Source organism: Crinia signifera, chromosome 1 (assembly GCF_055691185.1).
Source record: "Crinia signifera chromosome 1, ASM5569118v1, whole genome shotgun sequence".
Taxonomy (NCBI): Eukaryota; Metazoa; Chordata; class Amphibia; order Anura; family Myobatrachidae; genus Crinia; species Crinia signifera.
The window spans coordinates 428,611,042-428,634,924 of NC_139217.1; the positions used below are offsets into that span (position 1 = coordinate 428,611,042).

A 23,883-nucleotide genomic window follows, 5' to 3' on the forward strand; every position below is an offset into this window, starting at 1 on the left:
TGACAATGGTAGAGGGAGATTAGCTTGCCGGTAAGCTTGCTGAATGACCATACGAATCCAGCGGCCAGCCCTTTTTGTGAAAACCATATAGTACAGTGTCTGATTTCCTGATGGAAGCAGTGCGGTCCAGATATAGAATTAGAGCCCTAACTACATCCAAAGAGCGTTCACCTGGAGAGAGAACATCCGTCTTGAATGCGGAGACCACTATCTTCTGATTGATGTGAAACATGGAGACTACTTTGGGCAGGTGGGAAGCTTTGGTTCTTAGCACTGCCCTATCCGGATGGAAAATCAGAAATGGAGGTCTGCATGAAAAAGCAGATAAATTCGATACGCGTCTGGCAGGCGTAATTGCCAAAAGGAACACAGTCTTAGCTGTGAGCCACTTATATTCTACAGAGCAAAGCGGTTCGAAGGAAGCTTTGGCCAGAGCCTGTAACACCAGGGACAAGTCCCATGGTGTCGTTGGAGGAACATATAGTGGTTGTATACCTAGGACACCCTGGATGAAAGTACGTATATCTGGAAGAGAAGCAATCTTCCTTTGAAACCAGACAGACAGAGCCGAGATTTGCACCTTAAGCGAGGGTAACCTTAAACCTATATCTAAACCTCTCTGTAGGAAAGCAAGGACTCTAGCAGTTTTGAACACTTTCGTGTCATACTTGAAATAAGAGGAGAAATAAGTGTGCCAGAACCTGTAGTAAATCCGTGCCGATTCAGGTTTACGTGCTTTGATCATTGTTTGGATGACCTTCGCAGAAAAGGTATGGCAGTTTTCAAGCACCACGCCGTCAAAAGCCAGGCGCTGAAGGTCTGGATGTAGACAAGGACCCTGACTGAGCAGGTCCGGTCATAGTGGCAACCTCAATGGCTGCTGTATTGACAGCTGTTGTAGGTCTACGTATTAATGACGTCGAGGCCAGGAGGGGGTTATCAGAATGATATCCCGCCTTGTTTGAATTTCCAAATTACTCTGGGTATCATAGATACTGGAGGAAAAAAATACGGAAGATGAAAGTTCCATGGAACTGACAGAGCATCCGCGAAGCTGGCTTGAGGATCCCTGGACCGCGACCCGTACACTAACGTTTTGTTGTTGTATGATCCACATCTGGAAGGCCCCAACGGCTCACCAGGAAGGAGAAGACTTCTGGGTGGAGTGACCACTCCCCCGGATGAACGTCTTGCCGACTTCGAAAGTCTGCTTCCCAGTTTAGAATTCCTGGTATGAAATTCTCTGTTCCTGGACTTCCCTGGTAATGTATGATTGCCATCACCTGTGGTGAACTTAGTTAATTGATAAGAAAGGCGTTTTCTCCCTCATGGAGAGGGTCAGGTAGGCAAGTATGATGTTACCTATGGATGTGATATGGGCGTTAGCGGGATTTCAAGAGCTGAAAAGGTGTAACGCTAAAAGGAGTTTCCATTTTTTAAGAAACGCACTTTAGGTCTACAGCCACAGGGAAACACTCAAACAACACCCATACATAGTCAAAGTGGCCATTATACTCGCCAATAAAGTTTTGTGATTATTTAACAATGCCGTTTTCTAGCAGCTCTCATTGATGGAGTCTGGAAGCACTAAAAAGAAAATTCCTAACGGCAGAAAGCTGGGGGTGACCAAGAGGAACAGTCAGAGATAAGATTGACATGTATTAACCCCTTGTGTGCCAAGTGACTGTCAAAATAGATGCAAAATTGCAAAGCAAACATTTTTATTCATTATAATGACCTGTAATGTTTACCTGATATAGGAAATATAATCTTATTAACACAACATTTTTTTATTTGAATTTATATAACAAATGCGAGCGATGCTGGCCTTTTAAGCAGATTATTGCACATCGCTCACAGAGATGTTAGCACTTAAAGGGTTATGCAGGACTCCATTCACCAATGGCAAATCTCACAGTGCATAGACAGGCAGAGCCCTGCTATCAGCAAAGCCAACAAAAAAGAATCTCTACTTTTGATGCACCTACTGTAGCAAGGTCTGAGGAACAGAAATAAAAGAAGATGGGATAGGCCAGCCTCTGCTCCCCTCTATGTACAACCTTAGCTGTACATAGAATACAGAGACACCTGTATGACACTGTCCTATGTCAAACAAGTTCATGAATCCGGCCTGACTCATTTGCAGTCCACCTTATACAAACTGAAAATATAAAATAGCCTTTCAATTCGTGCGTCCGGGATAATGACAAATCTCTGGAGTATATGATTAGTTTGTGGTCTTAAATGACTACAGGTCACCAGTTTGTAGCCCACTAGCCAAATAAGACACCAAAATATTTGCCAAAACACTGATGCCTTTTATAAAAGGGACAGCGTTAAGGGGCATTTGCAAGGGATGCAGTCACAATCCCGGTGGATAAAATCTCGATGCCGAAATCCCGACCGCCGATATCCTGGCACTTTCTCCCTCTATGGATGTCCACGACACCCATAGTGGGAGAATGAATTAGTGTGCCGAGCGTCGGGATTTCGGCGGTTGGGATTCCGCCATCGGGATTTAGAACGCCGGGATTCTGACCGCCGGGATTTAGTACCAATCCCCTTTGCAACATAGATGTGGGAACTTTATAAAACTCTTATAATTACATTTGGAGTTCTAGGTTGCTGCTGTAGACGAGCAGATACAATGAAAAGAATCCTGATCTATTTTATACAGATAAGTCCTCCTTCATCGCTGCTGCGTCAAACAGCCCCTCTGTGTGCCAGGTCTTGGGAGACTCTGTTGTATAGAACATGCGCCTTGCAGGAAACGGTGCTGATTAACCTTTTATGTGACACCTGTATAACGGTGTGTGTCAGAGGGCCCAATTCCAAACCTACTCGCTGGGCTGCGACTGTTCGAGTATCTGCCTCCCCGCCAAGGGCACGGCTGCGAACGCGTATACAGCTATGCACACAGGGGGAAATCATTCACCATCGAATTAATTTTTCTCCTGCTCACAGCGCCGAGTGAGCCCGGCGTTGCCCTGTCGTTGGGAGGGCCACCGACTTCATCATCAGCCCTCCCACCCAACGGCCGGAAAACACCAGAAGCACGCCCCCAAATGCCCCAAGTGTCAATTACCCTGCAGGCCAGCCTTCCCTTGCTGCCATCAGGCAGATGTTTTGCACATACGCATGTGCAGTCGTTCGTCAACTGCTGAATGACCCCCAGTCTCTGAATCTGTATACAAAGAGCGAAGATGCGGTGGTCACAGCTTTATCCATTGTGCTCCATATACAGACTCAGTGACACAGATATTAAATGGTTGCATATGTTGTCTCCTGGTGCTTCCTGGTCTTATCACGTTAAGACTAAAACGCTGGATGCTAGCAAAGTTGCGCGGGACCTGGTGGATCACTCAAATAAGTCATCTCACACTGCAAAGTATACCAAGGCTGGGGGTATGAGGACATACAGTATCTGTAATCGTAAGCTACAGTTTACAAAAAAGGAGTGTTAACTATATAACAATACAGAAGTCTACGTACAGAGCGAGAGAAAAAAAAGCAATGTACAAATACATACTATGTGCATATCTGTGCGAGAGCCTACAATGCAGAAAGCAATGATGACAGATCACCGCCAGTATAAATAGATTGTTACATGGATTTTGCTTACCTCAATATTTTTGCTGGCTACATTCTTAACAACAGCCGGGAAGAGCTCAGAGGCGTTTTTTCCATTTGAAATCATCTGAAAAAAGTGAATGAAGTGTAGTCAGAAAACCAGTGACAATTTCTAAACATGGTCTCCAAAAGCGGATGTAAGAACGTGGTTATGCAGAGGGAGATGTATCAAACTTTTGAAAAAGAGCGGAGAAATTGCCCATAGCAACCAAAAGTTTCTCTCTTGCACTTTATAGAATGAAGTTGACAAATGCTAGAAAGAATCTGATTGGTTACTGTATTGCAGGTGACCATTCATCAACCTCAATCTTTAGAAGGTTTGCTACATTTTCTTCTCATAACCCTTTCACGTGAGAAGCAAAATGACCAGGTTAAAGCTTTTCAACCTGGGAATTTACTGAAAAACACGGATCTTAAATCCCAGCACTCTGACCCTGTTTTTAACTAGGGTTGGAGTGCTGGGATTTAAGATCCGTGTTGACCCTTTCACACCACAGAAAAACCCGGGTTTTTCAGCAAATTCCCAGGTTGAAAAGCTTTAACCTGGTCATTTGCCGGTGTGAAAGGGTTATTAGTAGTTTAGGTCAGCAAAGGTTAACCCTTTACGATTTATAAGCGCTCAATAAATTGGCCTGTTGACTTTTAATTCTTTACTTCAACCAAATAAATGATGTAAGTGTCCTCTCAGTTACACTGAAGAGGATGACACATGCTGGTCTGCCATGGTAGGTATAGGAATGTAAGCATGAAGGCACTAGCGCAGCACATCATTGGGGAAAATAGGATACATGACTAATGACATTACAGTATGAAGGACACAAAACACAAGGGAGTAGTACATGTATTTATAGTATAACATGAACTGGTCGGTAGCAATACATGTCCAATCATCTACAAATGATAAATAGGATTTCTTGCATTCCACCAAAAACTAAACAAAACTGGGAAAGTGGTTCAGGATTTCTATGTACATACATGGTTACTGTCACATCTCTGGAATTTGCTAAACCATCTGATTATTCATTTAGTCCAGGGATGGGGAACCTTTGGCTGCCAGCTGTTGTTGAACTATACATCCCAGCATGCCCTGCTAGAGTTTTGCTCTGTGTAATTCAACAACAGCTGGCAGCCAAAGGTTCCCCATCCCTGATTTAGTGTAACTGTTGATAACAGTCACAGGGAGGTGCATTTTGTATGCCCACCAGAGCTAACATGTCAGCAATAACCTGAACAGTAGCCCTATTGTGTTGCAACTGTCCTTAGTGTGTACCAGCTGATTCTTAGGCCAAGTACACATGGAGCGACCCACCTTTAACTGAGCAACGTGCCGGATACCCACAGTGACACTGATGCATGTAATACAGTAATGGCCACCCTACTGGGCTCCTTTAACATCAGCATCACCTCAGTGTACAGGTTAGGTCATATTGTATATGACCTAAGAGGATGCAGTAATCCTAGGAATACTATGACCAAGTCAGGGTGGAGAGTGTGAGAGAATACACCGATGAATAATAATATATGTTTTTAATTTATGTTTTCTAATTAATTAAATAGAAGCCATATCTAAGCCTCATATAATTGACATAACACTGAAATAATCTGCAAGAGTCACACTTAAGATTCACCACGTGTGGATCGCCCAGTTTATCTTGGAGGGCACCTGGCACAGCAATTAGTGTTCCCGCTAGGCTGTTTTAGCGGGGCGCTGCGCCCTGCCAGATTTTTAAAGGGCAAAATGCGCCCTGCCCCTCTGGCAGCGCCCCGCTAAAACAGCCTGCCTCCTACTCTTATGGTGATACCGGGGAAGCCCTGCGCCACAGTAAATAGCAGCAGTGCCCGGCGCTTCCCGTGCAGAGCCTTTGGGTTGGCCAGGCCCGCCCCCTTCAGTGACGACGGGGGCCGGGTCCTTTCGTCATGGCACGCCCAAAACAATTACTTCAGCGGGTGCGGTCCGCCCCCTTGACGCTGCCCCCATGCAGCAGCACCCTGCCCACCCCTGTTCCTAGAAGGAACACTGAGCAATCACCAGTTTCTGAGAGCGCCGGCATTGCACGCATACATACATACATACATACATACATACATACATTCCAATGAGGTTATGGACGGCACTCTTGGAGGCTTTAGCAAATAAGACTCAAAGTCAGCACAGTTTAAGTGCGGTCAATGTTTCTGGAGGACTATGTAATCCTATTTTGTAAGGACAGATTATTATCTAACAGTTTATAGATAGCTAGATAAATAGACAGATAGATATACACACAGACACAGTTGTCGATCCTATTAGTGCCAAAGGGTGCGAGTTGCCATTCAGGCGCCAATTAAACGCTGAAAACGGCACGAATTAAGCCTCTCTCGCACCCTTCGCTGAGTCGAATTCGCTTAAAATTGCTCGAACCCCCTACTATGGAGGTGCGAAGACTTTTATGCGAATTCCTTACGCCGTAAAGTGCACCCGATGCCGTGAGGATTTGCGAGTGCGAATCATCCGCACCCAATAGGATCGATCCCACTGTGTGTGTGTTTGGAAAGGGCTTGTCCACTGCAGGTTAAAATGGGGTAGGTCGTTACATGTAATAAGTAGACATAGCTAAGGTCGACATGGATGGAGAGTCGACACAAGCATTAGGTCGACATGGGTTTTTCACTTATTTTTGAGCCGACGTGGCGGTATTTCATCCCATACATTAGGGCATGGGTCTTCAAACCGTGGCCCTCCAGATGTTGTGGAACTACATGTCCCAGCATGCCCTGACCGTTTTGGCATGCTCTTATAGGAAAAAATGTGGCAATGCATGCTGGAACATGTAGTTTCACAACATCTGGAGGGCCGCAGGTTGAAGAGCCATGCATTACGGTGTGAAGGGAGAGTAGAATAGTATGGCGAACGCATCGAGCCGCACAAAGGGATGCAGTACACTTAGTGTCCGTGTCGACATGTGGGACAAAACTGTGAAAACTCCATGTAGACCTTTTGACCGTCAACCTAACCACTGTCGACCTAATGCACATGCACACACAGACAGGCTAGGGTTAATTTGTTGGGAGCCAATTAGCCTACCAGTAAGGATGAAGGCATAACGGGGTTAACATAGCAAACACGGACATTGGACACACAGTATATTAACCAATGAATCGCCATACCCCCACAATCCTTTTCATTGCTTCTAATTTGGCAGAGTCTTTGTTACTCTCCAACATTTGCATTAAGTCTTCATTCCTAAAAACAAGAGAAGAAAAAAAAGGAATATTTAATACAGAGCTCTGCATCACTGGGGTAAATCAGATGGGATGGGAGTTATATTCAAAAAGGGATGTTGCCCACAGCAACAAATCAGATTCCACTTTTATTTAGAACCTTATAGAAGACAATAGATGGAATCTGATTGGTTGCTATGGGAAACATCCCACCGTCAACTCCCATTTTAGTAAAATGAACCCCACAGGATCTGGATTTCAGGAAAACAGACAGAATAATACACAAGATCGCAGCTTACCGAGTCCCAGAGTGCCCCCCCCCCCCCCCCCCCGGCACCTCCGTATCCCCTCACAACCATGCGAAGGGGATGTGTTACATCCTCTCGCACGTGCGCAGCACCAGGAGAAATCATTCGATGATCAGTGAGCATCAAATGATTTCATCTGGGCTCGCAAATACAGTGGAGACTGACATATTTGCGGGCGCCAGGACCAAGACAGGGCAGGCGGCTGATGTCATGTCGACTCAGCCGCCCGCCTCTGGCACACATCCGCTCACCCGCATTCCCTTGGGGACGCCCATGAAACGCTGGGAATTCCCATGAGCGACACCCAATCCTACCACCGTCTGCCCTGCCCCGCTCCATGTGAACAGCTCGGCGACGATGCAAGTTGCCAAAGCCGTTCGCAAAGGGAACCTGCACATGTGCAAAAAAGACCGCGTGCTTGCGCAGTTCACCAACCATTGGAAGGGGGCTGAATTCAGATTAGAAGGACCCCCCATTGTTTCCATGCCCCGTTTTCAAGGACAGACTTTTGTTAGCCACTTAGCTGTTAAAGTTTAACCAACATATATTATATGAATATGCAGAAAAAAAAACATATACTGTAGCAGCATATCTGCAGTGGCAGGTTTATAGAGTTACCATGTGATGCGCCCACATGGAGGGGAACACGAGTCAACAGATCTCCGCAACGGAATTGGGCAAAAAGATCATTCAGAAATATGACTGCAGAGTTTGATCATTCTGATTGGCAAATACTTGAAAACCAGTTGTATCCCTGAGTGTGTGAATGCCGTGTTATTACTACAGGTACGGTCTTTAGTTCTATTGCAATATTTTTATTTGTGTGACACTGACAGCAGCAGAGCAAATCAAGTGTTGCTCTATTCAAAAGCAAACGTCTGCCCCCTCCCCCCACCCAGCCGAGGGGTAGCAAGCTGACATGACCAAAAAGTGGCCTGTTGAGCACCCAAGTGGTCATTGTGATCAATACCTTAATTCAATACCACCACATGATATCCAGTCACTTTAGACAGAAGATCGGGTGCGATATAACAACTGAATACCACCCTAGTGTTGTGGTACCATGAATAGAGGATAGCATACACATTATATAGATACAGCAATGTAGATAAATGCATGATCCTGAAGATTACATAATCATTTAGAGACAGTAGGTGAGATGGCTCTGCTCCCAAGAGCTTACATTCTAGAGTGACCAGAGCTGGGGATGCAGAGGTTTGAGGGTAGATGGGTAGCAAGCATGGATAGTAAGCATGGGTGAAGAGATTTAAAGTCGTGTTTCAAATCCATGAGTGTAGAGGAGCGAGAGACTAGGAGTACATTCCAGGCTGGGAGTTAAGTGGGAGAAATCCTACAGGCAGGTGTGGGAAGTGGTTATCAGGGAGAAATGGAAGCAGTCATCAGCTGGCAAACCAGTATTGAGCAAACCGGTCCTCGAGACAGTTCATGTTTTACAGAGCACCCAGCTGGAGCACAGGTGTAATCATTGAAAATGTCACAACTGTAACAAATTTCAAACATGTGCTCCATTCATTCCTAACCGACACATACTGCAGACCCACAGGTGGTATGGAAGACGTGATCCGTTGGTAGATCTGAAAGGAGTGGTTTGGCTACCCCAGGGCTAAGCAGACCTGACAGGAAGGAATGCTTATGAGAATTGTTGTTAATGAACTGCAACAATCCCTGCCCCAGTGTAATTTGCAGTCTATGGGCGAGATGTATTAAGCCTTAAAAAAGATAAAGGCGAGGGTGATAAAGAGTGATAACCATCCAATCAGCTCCTAATTGCCATTTTTCAAATTAATCATATAACATGGCAGTTAGGGGCATATTGGTTGGACATTCATCACTATGTATCACCTTCTTTTTAAGGCTTAATACATCTGCCCCTATAATAGTTATCAATGCCCAAATCAGAACAGAACCTGTGGCAGCAACTCTATGAAGTAACAATAGTAACCAATGTGAATGTTCTGCTTTGAGTCAATACCTAATATAAACCACATTGCCTTGTCTTTTGTCTTAATGGCATATGGGGCAAGCACCAAGTGGATAAACGCCCAATACATTATACTTTTGTACATTCCTCACTGGCAGCTGCTGCTGGTCCCCCCCCCCCCCCCCCCCCATGGTACATGGGAGGAAGACGAGCCAGGCCACAACACTGAGGAAAGATTGGAGTGAAGGGATAAAAGATACAGTAGGAGGAGATTGTAGTAGTGCAATCTGGAGATTACCATTGAGTGTATAAGGTTCTTATTAGCACCCTGGGTGAGAAAGTGTCTATAAATATATTTGAGATGAAAACAACAGGTTTGTGAGAAGTGCGGAATGTGCGGTTTAAGGAGAGGGAGGAGTCCAGGATTACTTCAAGACAATGCAATTGGTGGGTAGGAGGAGATATTATATTTTGAACAATATCACTCAGTGGGACCAAAATTAGAGATATTGTTCAAAATAGGTGTAGGTATCTTAAGGGGAAACGGTCATCTATTAGACCACACTTAGGTCGACAGTCATTAGGTCGACCACGGAAGGTCGACATGGGCCAAGGTCAACATGGGCCAAGGTCGACAGTCATTAGGTCGACACAGTCATTAGGTCGACATGAGTTTTTCACTGTTTTTTGAGCCGACATGTGCCGACAGGCGGTATTTCATGCCCTACCATCCACTTGGGCGTGGTGGGAGAATAAAATAGTGTGCCCGAAGCATTGCGAGTGAAGTGAGCGTTGCGAGGGGCTGCGGTTCAACTCCAACTGTGTCCATGTTGACTGTGTCGACATTCGGGTCAAGAAACAGTGAAAAACTCATGTCAACCTAATGACTGTCGACCTAGAACCATGTTGACCTTGACCCATGTCGACCTTTAACCCTGTCGACCTTCCGTGGGTCGACCTAATGACTGTCGACCTAAGTGTGGTCTAACAGTTGTACCGTAACCACCTTAAGACATGTTTAAGAAAGTGCTGGGAATACTCATCTCTTGGTACAATTATCCTGCCTTAAGGTGCCCATACATTTATCCAATTTCAGATAATTATGACATCCCCTCCGACCTGATGAGTGGACCCATGCGCATCGGGTCAGACCCATCAGCAGCACATCGCGGGTGCTTTTTTGCACCCACAATGTGTTGGGTCCAATCCACAAGTATGTGCCAGCAGTGAAGCACTGCTGGCACACACCTATGTGCAGGGGCGGGTAGCAGACATCGGCTCAATCCAGGCTGCTGGGATCGGCATTTGCCGGGTGGTGGGGCGCCGCTGATCCTCATTGTTTGTTCTAATTGGATTTTGTTCATACATATGGGCAAGAGCACGTATTTATTTCTGGATTGTGTATTGTCCTGCCTTGTGAACCAATAAAATGTATTTATAAGACAGAAAGAAAGCCCTGGGACATCATAGAAACATAGAATTTGACGGCAGATAAGAACCATTTGGCCCATCTAGTCTGCCCCTTTTTTTACCCTTCAGGTAGACTCAACCCTTTTTAATCCTTATTTCTTTGTAAGGATATTCATATGCCTATCCCAAGCATGTTTAACTTGTTCTACTGTCTTAGCATCTACCACCTCTGATGGGAGGCTATTCCACTTATCCATCCAGGATGTGATTTATAGAGAAGAAAGTTCCCACTATCATCAATAGTGTACTGCATCATATTTAAAGGCCCCATGCACTGCAGTTACTTCTCCCCTCAGAGAAGTCACCAGCAAACCTCCCTTGAGCCGCCCTTGACCTTTCCGGGCGTGAAAGACTCCTTTTGACTGTTGACCTAACTATTGTGGAGCAAGTGCTTATGTCAACCTTCCAACCCTGTTGACATAAGATACATTGACCTAATGCAGGATTTGACCTTATAAGGTTGACCCAATGACCCATACTCCTGTGATGCTTGTCCTTTATCTTCTGTATACAAGTTACTTGCATTTACTAAATGAATCATATCAGGGTTTGTTTCCATAGTGGGCCCTGAACATACCTGCTTGCTGGCTCATAGACTAAAGAACAAAATATCATACTTTAGAATTTCCACATATCATACATGCCTTAAACAGAGACATTTCTAGAACTAGAACCGCAGCATAGCTCACTCAGAGCGTGCGTGTGCACTACCATGCAACACGTGTGTAGCAAACCACCAAATGAAGGCAAACAACGCTAATTAGTACTCTATATAGACCAGGCACATGCTTTCCAAAACGGTCTCAAATGGATTACATATGCATTGCTTGGTACATTTCCAGCATTCATTCTGTGTGTGATAAACATAGGTAGGCAACTGAGAATGCAATTCATTAATATATCACAAAATGTACTCATGTTTCAAATGTATTCAATACCAAAGTGTGGCAGCAAAGGCCCCATCCACTAGGGAGCGGTATCGCATGTAATACTTTGCATGCAATAATCCGACCAACATCGTATATCATGGGTCTTCAAACTGTGGCCCTCCGAATGTTGTGAAACTACAAATCCCAGCATGCCTTGCCACAGTTTTAACACTCCGTTATAGCAAAACTGTGTCAAGGCATGCTGGGATTTGTAGTTTCACAACATCTGGAGGGCCGCAGTTTGAAGACCCATGTCGTATATGATACATTGTATGTGCTCATTTTGCATTCAAAGGGGAAAATTTAATAAGATGGGAGTTCTGTTCAACATGTTGCTATGGCCAACCAATCAGAATCTACTTCTTATTTAGCACCTTCCAGAAGATAATAGATAGTATCTGATTGGTTGCCTATAGCAACATCCCATGCGAAATAGGAGCTCCCATCTTGGTAAATTACCCCCAATGTATCGTGTGATTCTATAGCAAGGGCTACGGGCTGCAAGGAATATTCATGGTTGTGTCTAGAGCCACTTCTGTTCTTTGACGAGGATGTGACGTTGGATGAGGGCGGAAGATGTTAGATGCCATCAAAGTGTTTATTTTGTTATTTAATTTACGTAGGTGTAGGTTATTTTCGATTATTGCAGCTGGATTGTACCCTTGCAGGCTCACTTCGCTCCGGGCACAGTGGCGCGCCACGCAATTATATTCCCCCTCCAGGTATACGTGGACCCAGTGCACGATGGGAAAAGACAGAAGTGGATCTAGCTGCAACCGAGTATTCATGGCATCCTGTAGGATCTGCGACTGAGATGCAAGGTGCACGGAAACACGCCTCACCTCGCAGTCGCAGGAAAAGGACATGCCATGTGTCACCTTCCATGTGATCTGTCGCAGCAATGCGTCGGAATCGCTTAAAAAGTGGCCATACCGCAATAGCAGATGGTGGCCTTAACCCTTCCAATGCTGCATTTCTGGGGAACAGACGATAGAACTACAGCTGCACTGCTACTAATGCTAAAACATTCAACCCTGAAAATATTCATTTGTATCATAAACAAGCAGGTTTGCAGCTTCTATCCCCAGTAAAAGTACAAGCGGTCTGACAAGTTTGCCGAGTCCTAAGATACCTGGTCACCCAACGCACAAGAACTCTGCCCTGGATCGAAGGCCATTAATTGTTTTAGAAAGGAGGATTAGTACATACAATTCTATTTACTTCTGCATATTGTAAGAGAGGCAGGAGAGAAATTCCAAAAGGCATTTGCTGTAGACCTATCGGGATACAAAGCATTGCACACAGCAGAATAAAAGATGTGTATGTTTGCTGATCTCAACAGAACACTTCCACTGCAAACGCCTAAAACTGACTCATAGATCAGTAGCAATGCTAGACCACTTCATCGATAAATAAATCAGGGCTTGAACAAACAAACATTTTAAAAGCTCCAGACATAAAATGCATCACTTTATACATACCTGGTAATTAACTGAGTGCAAGGCTGCTCGGTGCTGCTCAGTCCTATTTCCTCGGCAGTTGGCTCGGGATTTAAACTAAGCTGAAGGTTATCGGCCACACTGAGAACAGACTTGACCGCAGAACTGGCACTCACTTTCATAATTAAATTGATTCGCTGTTCCATGGTGCACTAGTCCGTCCAGACCTGATCTTCGGATAAATCCCTCGGACACAATCACGGTGCCAGGACAGGATACCCACTCCCTCTAGCCCACAGCAAGCTTCTTGAGATTGTCAAAGTTCATTTCCTTTCAAAAACAACTATGCCATGGTGCTTAGGATGAAGTTGGCTTGAAGTGACAACTCAGCCGGTCTCTCGCTCTTTTTCTTTTTTTTTTGGACTTAAGGGCGGCTTGCTTAACGCATCTCTCATGCTTGTTACTGTATGTCAGTGCTCGAAAAGGAAGCTCAAAACAAAAGTTCCTTTTTCTCCCCTCATGTGTAACTTAAGATGACACAATCCCACATGTCACGCTCACATGGTACACACAAGCCAGAGAAAGAAGCCCATCCACTCACGTGTCTTAGCAGAAGAATGTACAATATAACTCAAATGTCGTTCTATGTAAACCTGAAGGGCAGACCTTCCCATAGGTGTGTCTGCTACATGGAACTCATTCATAGCTGCTAAACGCTATTAAAATGTTTAATGAGTCAGGTCACCTACTCTAAGATCTGCCACTTAGCTCTGACACATAATAGGCAGCTTTCAAGGAATTACAAGAAGGTAAGAAGGTACATTTACTACAGCTTTTAAAACCGACAAATAATCCAGTCACATTCTAGCTATCATTTATTGCAGGCATGTCCAAACTATGACCCTCCATCATGCCTTACCACAGTTTTGCTATAAGGGAATGCTAAAACTATGGAAAGGCATGCTGGGATGTGTAGTTTCACAACAGCTGGAGGGCCACAGTTTGGACATGTCTGATTTATTGCATTATAGAAAATAATTGACAGAATCAGATTGGTTGCTATGACAACAACCACCACCTGTCTGCTTTAGCTGTAGTAAATCTACCCCAAAATCTCTTGTTTATAGGCCATATTTTAGATATTTTATTCCAGGGGTTCCCAAACATTTTTGAATCACGGCACCCGGCCTAGAGCATCAAAAAATTTTCAAAGCACCCCTAGGTCAAATGTTTCTTATTGAGAAATTCAGGAAAAAATATATAAAAGTAAGTACATGGTGTGTATGTCACAGTTATGGGCGGTATTCAATGAGGCTGATTCGCCAGGTTTTTATGTCGATTTTGTGCTGTAAGGCGAATTTTTGACTAAAACGGTGAATCACCCTATTCAATGACCAGATGGCGAATACATATCAAGGTATTTTTCGCCATGATTCACCGAGTAGCAATCGCTATCTTTTTATGGTGAAGTGGAATGTGAACTTTTAAAATAAAGTGTTTTGTTTTTTACATTTGGTGTAAAAAAATCAGGAATTTTATTCTGAGGAGGGGCATGCTATTTTTATTCATGTGCTGTAAGCACATGAATATATATTTAATAAAAAAAAAAAATTATATATATATATATATATATATATATATATATATATATACACTGGAGAAGGCACCGCACTCAGTCCATTCAATGAGGATACATTCAATGAGGATTTTTAATAAAAAAAAAAAATTATATATATATATATATATATATATATATATATATATATATATATATATATATATATATATATATATATATATATATATATATATATATATATATATATATATATATATATATATATATATATATATATACATACACTGGAGAAGGCACCGCACTCAGTCCATTCAATGAGGATACAGGGTGGTGCTCCACTTTAAAGGATTGTCCATCCCAATAATAATACTTGCAGAGAAAGAAGTAGGCACTCACCAGCACTGAGAATTGTGCAAATAGCAGACAAAGTTTTATTTTCAATTCATCAGGACATCAGTATGGTCGACGTTTCGGCCCACCACAGGGGCCTTTGTCAAGACTTCAACACCTGGATACAGCAGCAGACAGAGTATACAGCTAGTCTGCCCATCAGCTATTTATGGCTTGTACCCAAATTACCTGTCACCGCCCACTCACCTGTGTGGCTAAAGCAGGAAGTACCTGTAAACTCAGTAAATAATGTAAGCTCACTTACCAATTACATAGGGCATCAGAGCCCACGACGCAGGGCAAATCATGCTATGCGCAGGGCAAATCATGCTATGCACAGTCTCATGGGGGTCATAGATAACGGAGAAAAAACTGCTTAATTCGCGGCTATAGCCGCTGCCCGGAAGTGCCATGCGTTCCACAGTATTGGAACGCATCTCCCGACCGGAAGTCGTCACCGGCTGTGACCTAGTCACTAGATGGCGCTGGTGGCAAATCGTACTAAAATGCACATGATATCTAGATGGAGAGTCTAATTGGAGGCAGCACACCTCACTTCCGGGTGCGCTGATGCCAAATCACCCCGTTCATTGAGCCCTTTGATTGTAATGACACCAGCTGTGACGCGCGATGCGCTAGGTCACAGCCGGTGACGACTTCCGGTCGGGAGATGCGTTCCAATACTGTGGAACGCATGGCACTTCCGGGCAGCGGCTATAGCCGCGAATTAAGCAGTTTTTTCTCCGTTATCTATGACCCCCATGAGACTGTGCATAGCATGATTTGCCCTGCGTCGTGGGCTCTGATGCCCTATGTAATTGGTAAGTGAGCTTACATTATTTACTGAGTTTACAGGTACTTCCTGCTTTAGCCACACAGGTGAGTGGGCGGTGACAGGTAATTTGGGTACAAGCCATAAATAGCTGATGGGCAGACTAGCTGTATACTCTGTCTGCTGCTGTATCCAGGTGTTGAAGTCTTGACAAAGGCCCCTGTGGTGGGCCGAAACGTCGACCATACTGATGTCCTGATGAATTGAAAATAAAACTTTGTCTGCTATTTGCACAATTCTCAGTGCTGGTGAGTGCCTACTTCTTTCTCTGCAAGTATTATTATTGGGATGGACAATCCTTTAAAGTGGAGCACCACCCTGTATCCTCATTGAATGGACTGAGTGCGGTGCCTTCTCCAGTGTATTTATGGACTGCCTGATATTTTTCAGGTAATTCCCTGTTCCAGCACCGACCCAAGTTTTTGCACAGATGAAAGATGATTCGTATTAACGTGATGATTATGGATGCCTAAGCAGCTTGACAAGTGTACAGCTTCATTGAGGGGGATATATTCCCTGTTTTAATTTTGCACTGCCTAGTGTAAAAATTGGATAAATTCCAGTCCTGTGATTTGCCATTATAGCTTTTTCTCAGCTGCCACTCCTATGTAATATTGTTTAAAGGTACAGTGTTGTCTTTGAGCAAATTTTGAATTTTTTCTGTGTGTTTGGTTTGTATGTACTCTGTGGTGAGCTCATTATGTCCCAGACTGCTTTATCAATGCTTGATGATGCCACTCTTGAAAGAGCACAAAATATCTTGGTATCATTAACTGATGACGAGGCGGAGAAAGTGTTATTTGATCATACTGAATTTATTAATTTACCTGATGAAACCACGGTGGATCTATATCACAAAATCTTAAAACTCAAAAAGAGAGAGGTGGACTTGACCCTACATGGTCAGTTTCTCTCTGACTATTATCGTAATAAAAAGATCCCACGTGGGTTCAGGGTAAATAATGTCCCCACCATCGGGCGTAATAATCTGGCGTTTTGCACCCGATGGTGTGGGGTATTGAACAAATGCTCTCTTGACTTGATTTTGTTGGTAATTGAGGAAGTTGGCACAGAACTAACCAAGGTCAAGCAAGAGATAGCACACTTCAATTCCCTGTCTCTGCCTACCTTGTCGGCAGAAAAAAGTGAGAAATGGATTGAGAAACTGGGTGAGCAGATCAATAGCTACCAGGGGGAATTAATTTCCTTTAAAAGGAAAAAACTTGAGGTAGTTAATACGGACTATAATAACCATCAAGTATATAGATGGCTTAAGGGTGAGCCAAGACGACACCAGTACCAAGGTGGACGTAGGCCATTTAAATCTAGACACCTCAGGTCCTTTGATAGCTCTTCACAGTCAAATTCAGAAAGTGAATTCACTGATAGTAGACCCCCGAGGAATCCCAAACATAATTCGGCCTCTTTTTTAGGAAGAGTGACTTGAAAATTTCCAGACCCGACGGATCGCCCAAGCACTACCCGACCAGGAGGGGGCGTGGGGGGCGGAAAAAGAGGGGGGAAAGGGAAGGCCTAGATGTTGTATTTAATATATCTAGTGACTCTTTAACCCCTGCTGAGATTGATCTGTTATCACTTGGATTCTCATTCATTCCAACTGTCAAACCAGACAAATTTGATTTAGCTATTGATAACTTTAAATTTGGACGGAAAATACGTCTTCGTGAATTTTTTGGTGACAAGATGGCAGACACTACAGAAAATAGAAAATTTGTGAAGCCGAGTACGTTCGATCCCCAGACAGCCAACCCTAGCATCAGAACCTTTTCCCGCATGGTAGAACACGAGATGATAATAAATCATAACACCTATAAATATGACAACCTTTCTACAGTGCAAAGACAAGCGCTAAATGATCTTATGAAAAAGGATCATCTCGTGTTCCGCCAGGCGGATAAGGGTGGGGCAATTGTGGTGCAGGATTGGGGAGCCTGATGCGGAGATACAGCGTCAATTGTCTGACCATAATACGTATGAAAAAATGGACAGTAATCCGATGTACAAAATTAAAAAGATGGCTGATCTAATGATAGATAGAGCAGTGATGGCACAGTGGATTGACTCTAAAACAGCAGCATACCTCCGGGTGGAGCATCCAGTCTGTCCGTATATTTATACGTTACCTAAGATACATAAAAGACTGGATGCCCCGCCCGGTAGGCCTATTATCTCTGCAGTAGGCTCAGTTTTGCAACCCATAGCCAAATTTGTTGATAGCTTTTTGCAAAAACATGTACAAGGAATGTGGTGTTATGTGAGAGATACCACTCATTTCCTAGAAAAGTTGGGGGAATTAGGTGAGGTCCCTGAGTCTGCACTGTTCGCCACGATGGACGTCAGCTCATTGTACACGGTCATCCCCCTTCAGGGTGGTCTGTGTGCAATGAGGACTGGCTTACTGAGTGGTGGCTATGAGGGCCCCCCCATCGAATTCTTGATTGAACTGGCAGAGTTGGTATTGGGTCAAAACCACTTTAGCTATAACAATGAGTTCTTCATGCAACGGACGGGGACTGCAATGGGGTCATCCCTAGCCCCGTCATATGCAAACCTATATATGCATCACTATGAGAACAAGTACATCATTCCTGAATTTGGTTCAAAGATTTTGAGTTATAAACGTTTTATTGACGATATTTTTATGATTTGGAGTGGCACTGAGATTGAGTTTGTGGCAATGTTACAATATCTTAACTCCCTCGAGACCCCGATACGCTTTACCTATGCTGTTGACACTAACTCCATCAACTTCCTTGATGTGACTATCTACCGTGAGGATGGGCAGATATGCTCAACATTGTTCCGGAAAGACACGGACAGAAACTCCCTTTTGTATTCCACCAGCCACCACCCAAGTACACTTAAGGAGAGTTTACCAATCTCTCAATTTATGCGAGTTCTGAGAAACAATACCTCAGAAATCAACACAAATAAACAGATTGATGAGATGCGGAACAGGTTTTTGGAGAGAGGCTACACCACTACTACGGTTGAGAGATGCCTTGAAAAGGCAAAAAAGAGGCACTACACCAAGGAAAGCACTGCAAGAAAGCGATTGGAAGCAGGCAGGATGATCTTTTGTTCAACGTACAATACTGCATCTAAAGACACAGAAAATGTTGTAAAAAGGCATTGGTCGACGATTACATCTGATCCAAAATTGAAGGGGATCAACAAGCGAATGCCCATGTTTTCATACAGGCGTGGGCCCAATTTAAAACAGCTTCTTATGCGTCCCAATAAACAACCAAAGGCTGCAACAACATCCTGGCTCCCTACGCAGAGACTTGGGTGTGTACGATGTGTGGACTGTACGACCTGTCGCTCTATGCTGGTTGGGCGAACCTTCTCTCATCCACATAGTGGAAAACAGATTCCGATAAAATATCGGTTGACATGTACCTCTTCATTTGTAATCTATATTTTGATCTGTCCCTGCGGGCTCTACTATGTTGGGCTCACGACGAGGTCATTCAGGGACAGAATGGCGAATCATCGCTTGTCAATTCGTCAAGCATTGGAAAATAAAAAGTCAGATAAACCCGTGGCACGACACTTCTGTCAATGTGGACACTCTGTGGCTAGCTTAAAATGTATGCTGATTGACCACGTCCCTCCGCTGAAAAGAGGGGGTGATCGTGAGAAAGTGTTACAGCGGAGAGAGGCGAGGTGGATTTTTGAACTGGGGACACTAGTCCCAAAAGGACTGAACGAGCATAATGCTTACAATGTGTTTCTCTGAGATGGGGGAGTTATATATATGCTACCAGGAGGGAGTTGGTCCAGTGATATATTGGGCAGTGCATTAGATGTTATATTTGTTTTTCTATATGATTTTTTATATATATTTTTCTCTTGTCTTTAATTTTTTTCATTTTTTATTTTTATTTTATTTTTCACAGTTTATTTTATTTTATATAGACATAAGTAAATATTGTATGTGGATATATATTGTAAATGCAAGTGGTCTGCTATTGGTTGTTTATGGCTTGAGTCCTTTTCCTATAATAATAAGTTTTTTATATATTGAGCAGTAATTCGCTCTATTAGTCACTAGATGGCGCTGGTGGCAAATCGTACTAAAATGCACATGATATCTAGATGGAGAGTCTAATTGGAGGCAGCACACCTCACTTCCGGGTGCGCTGATGCCAAATCACCCCGTTCATTGAGCCCTTTGATTGTAATGACACCAGCTGTGACGCGCGATGCGCTAGGTCACAGCCGGTGACGACTTCCGGTCGGGAGATGCGTTCCAATACTGTGGAACGCATGGCACTTCCGGGCAGCGGCTATAGCCGCGAATTAAGCAGTTTTTTCTCCGTTATCTATGACCCCCATGAGACTGTGCATAGCATGATTTGCCCTGCGTCGTGGGCTCTGATGCCCTATGTAATTGGTAAGTGAGCTTACATTATTTACTGAGTTTACAGGTACTTCCTGCTTTAGCCACACAGGTGAGTGGGCGGTGACAGGTAATTTGGGTACAAGCCATAAATAGCTGATGGGCAGACTAGCTGTATACTCTGTCTGCTGCTGTATCCAGGTGTTGAAGTCTTGACAAAGGCCCCTGTGGTGGGCCGAAACGTCGACCATACTGATGTCCTGATGAATTGAAAATAAAACTTTGTCTGCTATTTGCACAATTCTCAGTGCTGGTGAGTGCCTACTTCTTTCTCTGCAAGTATTATATATATATATATATATATATATATATATATATATATATATATATATATATATATATATATATTTCTTTTTTACACAGACCAGCCAGCAGGGGGCCGGAGCCGAGCCGCTCATTAGATATTCATATATTCACTGCACCCGATCATTACATATGCATGATCGGGTGTAGTAAATATACCCGGTCCCCTGCTGGCACCCCCAGGGGGCAGCCTGTGCTGCCTGGCTCCCGGGGAGCCCACCTCCCCCCCACAAACATTCTGGGGCAAGCAGGGAGACTTCCATCTCCCTGCCTGCCGCCGTCCTCGGGCTCCCTGCGGCATCGCTGCAGGAGTTAAAATTCGCCGGTCAGGGGCAGCGAGCCCCTGACTCGTTGAATACTGGAGCCGGCAAGGCTCCGGAATGCAGCGAGCAGTGGCGAATGTGCAGCGAATCCTAAACAGGATTCACTGCACATCGCCAAAATGCTCATTGAATACTGCCCTATGTGGTGACGGACAGGATTTGCTCCTGTTTGTCCACATATGTTATGATTGGCAGCTACAAGCACTGGTTTTGCCTGTTACATTGCACATAACTAATACCCCTTTCAGACATACGCAAAAATCCCGGGTTTTTTTCACATGAACGCGCCCAAACCCGGGACTAGCGTATGTCTGAAAGGGTATACCCGGTATTTCACTACCGGATACTGAGCACCTGCAATTGACCAGGGTTTTTCCCGGTATTTTACTCCCGTGTATAATACCCGGCTTATGTCTGAATGGTATTACCCAGATTTTTTCAGTTTTAAACATGTGATGTGGCTTTTTTTTTTGCTGCCGAGGCATCTTCTGATGAGGTCATCAGCTACAGCCGAGGAAGACGCCTCAGGAACATGTGCGGAGGTGCTTGCAGAAGCAGTGGCTGCATGTTGCTCCTTTGCAGCAACAGAGTGCAGAGTCCTGTGCGAAGTCAGGAGCCATGGCACATCATTGGAAGGAAGTGGAGGTCAGGGAGCTCTTATACCCCATTCACACCAGAAATGCAGGGACAAACCCGGGAATTCAGTTCCCGAGACAAGCAGGGACATTCCCGGGTTTGGACCCATTCACACCAGAAATGTCCCTGCATTTTCTGGTGTGAGAAGGGGGCGGGAAGGAGGCCGGCAGGAGGTGGAGAGGAGGCGGGCAGTCGGCGGGCAGAATACTCACCCAGATTGCTGGTCCTCCGTGCAGGCCAGGGATCCACACACGCGGCGGCGCAAATGACGGGACAGGCTGCGGATGAAGATGACGCAGCTCTCCGGCGTCCTCACTGCCGCCGGAGAACTGCGTCATAATCATCCACCGGCTGTCCCGGTCATTTGCGCCCACCTCCCCCCCACAAACCGGCGTGCCATGCATGCGCCGATTTTTCCAAATCAGCAGACTGACAATGCTGTGTGTATCTCCCCAAATGCCAAATGAAGGAGTTAAGGAGAAGAGTTGAATCATGGGTAATAACGGAGGTGAATCATGGGTAGAATAAACAGTGAGAAAGAAAATGCATCATGGGGGGAAAACAAACTTCCACAAAAAAATAAAAACATATTAATGTGGCACTGCTTCTGAAGAAAAAAAATATAGATCCTTCAAAGAATAAAAACAAATAGACTTGAAGACATCAAAAAAACTAAGAAAATATTTTCTTTGTTAAAGTACGCAAGCGGAGTTCACCTAAAAAAGGGATTTTTGTAAGAACTTACCGTTCGAATCCCTTTCTCTGATATGGTCCTGGTGACACAGCTCAACACTGGGATGTAGGAGGGTCCGAAGGAGCCAGGCACCTATCCTAAAGCTTTAGAGGGTAGGCTCCTCCCCTACTGCATCCCTGGACTCTTCAGTTCAATCTTTCAAAGCCACTGGAATACATTAACTCAGTACAAACGCCTGCACATATTATATGCACAATTTATAACAGAAAAACTGTTAACTTTTAACCATTTTAACATGAACATCATGAAACTTCTGGCATACTTACTGAGCGTAAGGGAGGGATCGCTGTGTCACCAGGACCATATCAGAGAAAGGGATTCGAACGGTAAGTTCTTACAAAAATCCCTTTTTCTCTTTCAATGGTCCTGGTGACACAGCTCAACACTGGGACGTTCCAGAGACGGTCCTTTGGGAGGGTACGCTCAGGTCTGCAGCTCTCAGCACTGCTCGCCCGAATGATGCGTCCTCCGACGCGAACTCATGGAATCTATAGAATTTGGCAAATGTGTGAACAGATGACCAAGTGGCAGCTCTGCAAACCTGCTCAGCTGTGGCCCCATGTCGGACCGCCCAAGAGGTGGCAACTGACCTGGTGGTATGCGCATTTATTCTGGCCGGTACAGGCCTACCCACTTTGGTGTATGCAAAGGCTATCACAGAACGCAACCACCTAGCAATGGTCTGCTTAGATGCAGGCCAACCAATTTTATGTACGTCATACAGTACCAATAAAGTGTCAGTTTTCCTAACAGTCTTCACTCTGTCCACATATATGCGTAAGGCACGCACAACATCCAAAGTCTTCAACTTGTCCCTTTTCTTGGAACCCTCTGGGGGTTGAAACACAGGTAGAACTATCTCCTGATTTAAATGGAAGGCAGAGACTACCTTCGGTAAAAATTGCGGCACTGTTCTCAGAACAGCCCTGTCATCATGAAAAATTAAGAAGGGAGATTTGCATGACAAGGCTCCCAGCTCTGACACCCTCTTAGCAGATGCTACTGCTAACAAAAACACTAGCTTCCACGTGAGGAACTTAAAATCAGCCGACCTTAAAGGCTCAAAAGGTGCCTTCTGAAGGCAATCCAAAACCAGTGACAGATCCCAAGGTGCTACTGGTTGCTTGTAAGGGGGTTTCAGTCTGGATACCCCTTGTAAAAAGGTTTGAATCTCCGGTAAAATGGCAATTCTTTTTTGAAAATAGATGGACAAGGCCGAAATCTGCACCTTCAACGACTGAAGGCTTAGGCCCGAAGAAAATCCATCTTGTAGAAAATCCAACAATTTTGATAATTTGAAGTGAGATGTGTGAGCTTTTTGCCTCTCACACCATCTAATATAAGTCTTCCAGACTCTATAATAATTTGCCGAAGAAACAGCCTTTCTGGCTTTTATCATAGTCTGCACTACTGCGTCAGAAAATCCTTTCTTTTTTAAAATGGCGGTTTCAATAACCAAGCCGTCAAAATCAATCGATCGGAATCCAGGTGATTGAATGGGCCTTGTCTTAACAGGTCTGGTCTCAGAGGTAGACGCCAAGAATCCACTGATAACCTCTGAAGCCTCGAGTACCAAGACCTCCTTGGCCAATCTGGGGCCACAAGGATCACCGGAACCTTCTGGTCCTGTATCCTCTTCAACAGTCTCGCTAACATTGGAATTGGAGGGAATGCATAAAGAAGGTCTCCCTGCCAATGAGTAGTCATGGCATCCACTGCCT

At 44.4% G+C, this 23,883-nt stretch overlaps 1 protein-coding gene across 3 annotated transcripts in view; it reads right to left on the minus strand.

The window, feature by feature from the left end:
• The window catches only part of AP3B1 (adaptor related protein complex 3 subunit beta 1), a 224,582-nt gene that overhangs the window by 180,472 nt on the left and 20,227 nt on the right, over nucleotides 1–23,883 (minus strand). For 2 of the 3 annotated variants that reach the window (XM_083152189.1, XM_083152207.1), the window contains exons 2-3: nucleotides 6,778–6,853; nucleotides 3,623–3,697 (exon numbers count right to left, since the gene is read on the minus strand). In XM_083152189.1, the coding sequence (XP_083008315.1) occupies nucleotides 3,623–3,697; nucleotides 6,778–6,853 (151 nt within the window). Of the gene's footprint in view, nucleotides 1–3,622; nucleotides 3,698–6,777; nucleotides 6,854–12,961; nucleotides 13,132–23,883 lie in introns of those variants that run through there. The other variant, XM_083152198.1, reaches the window with a different exon arrangement.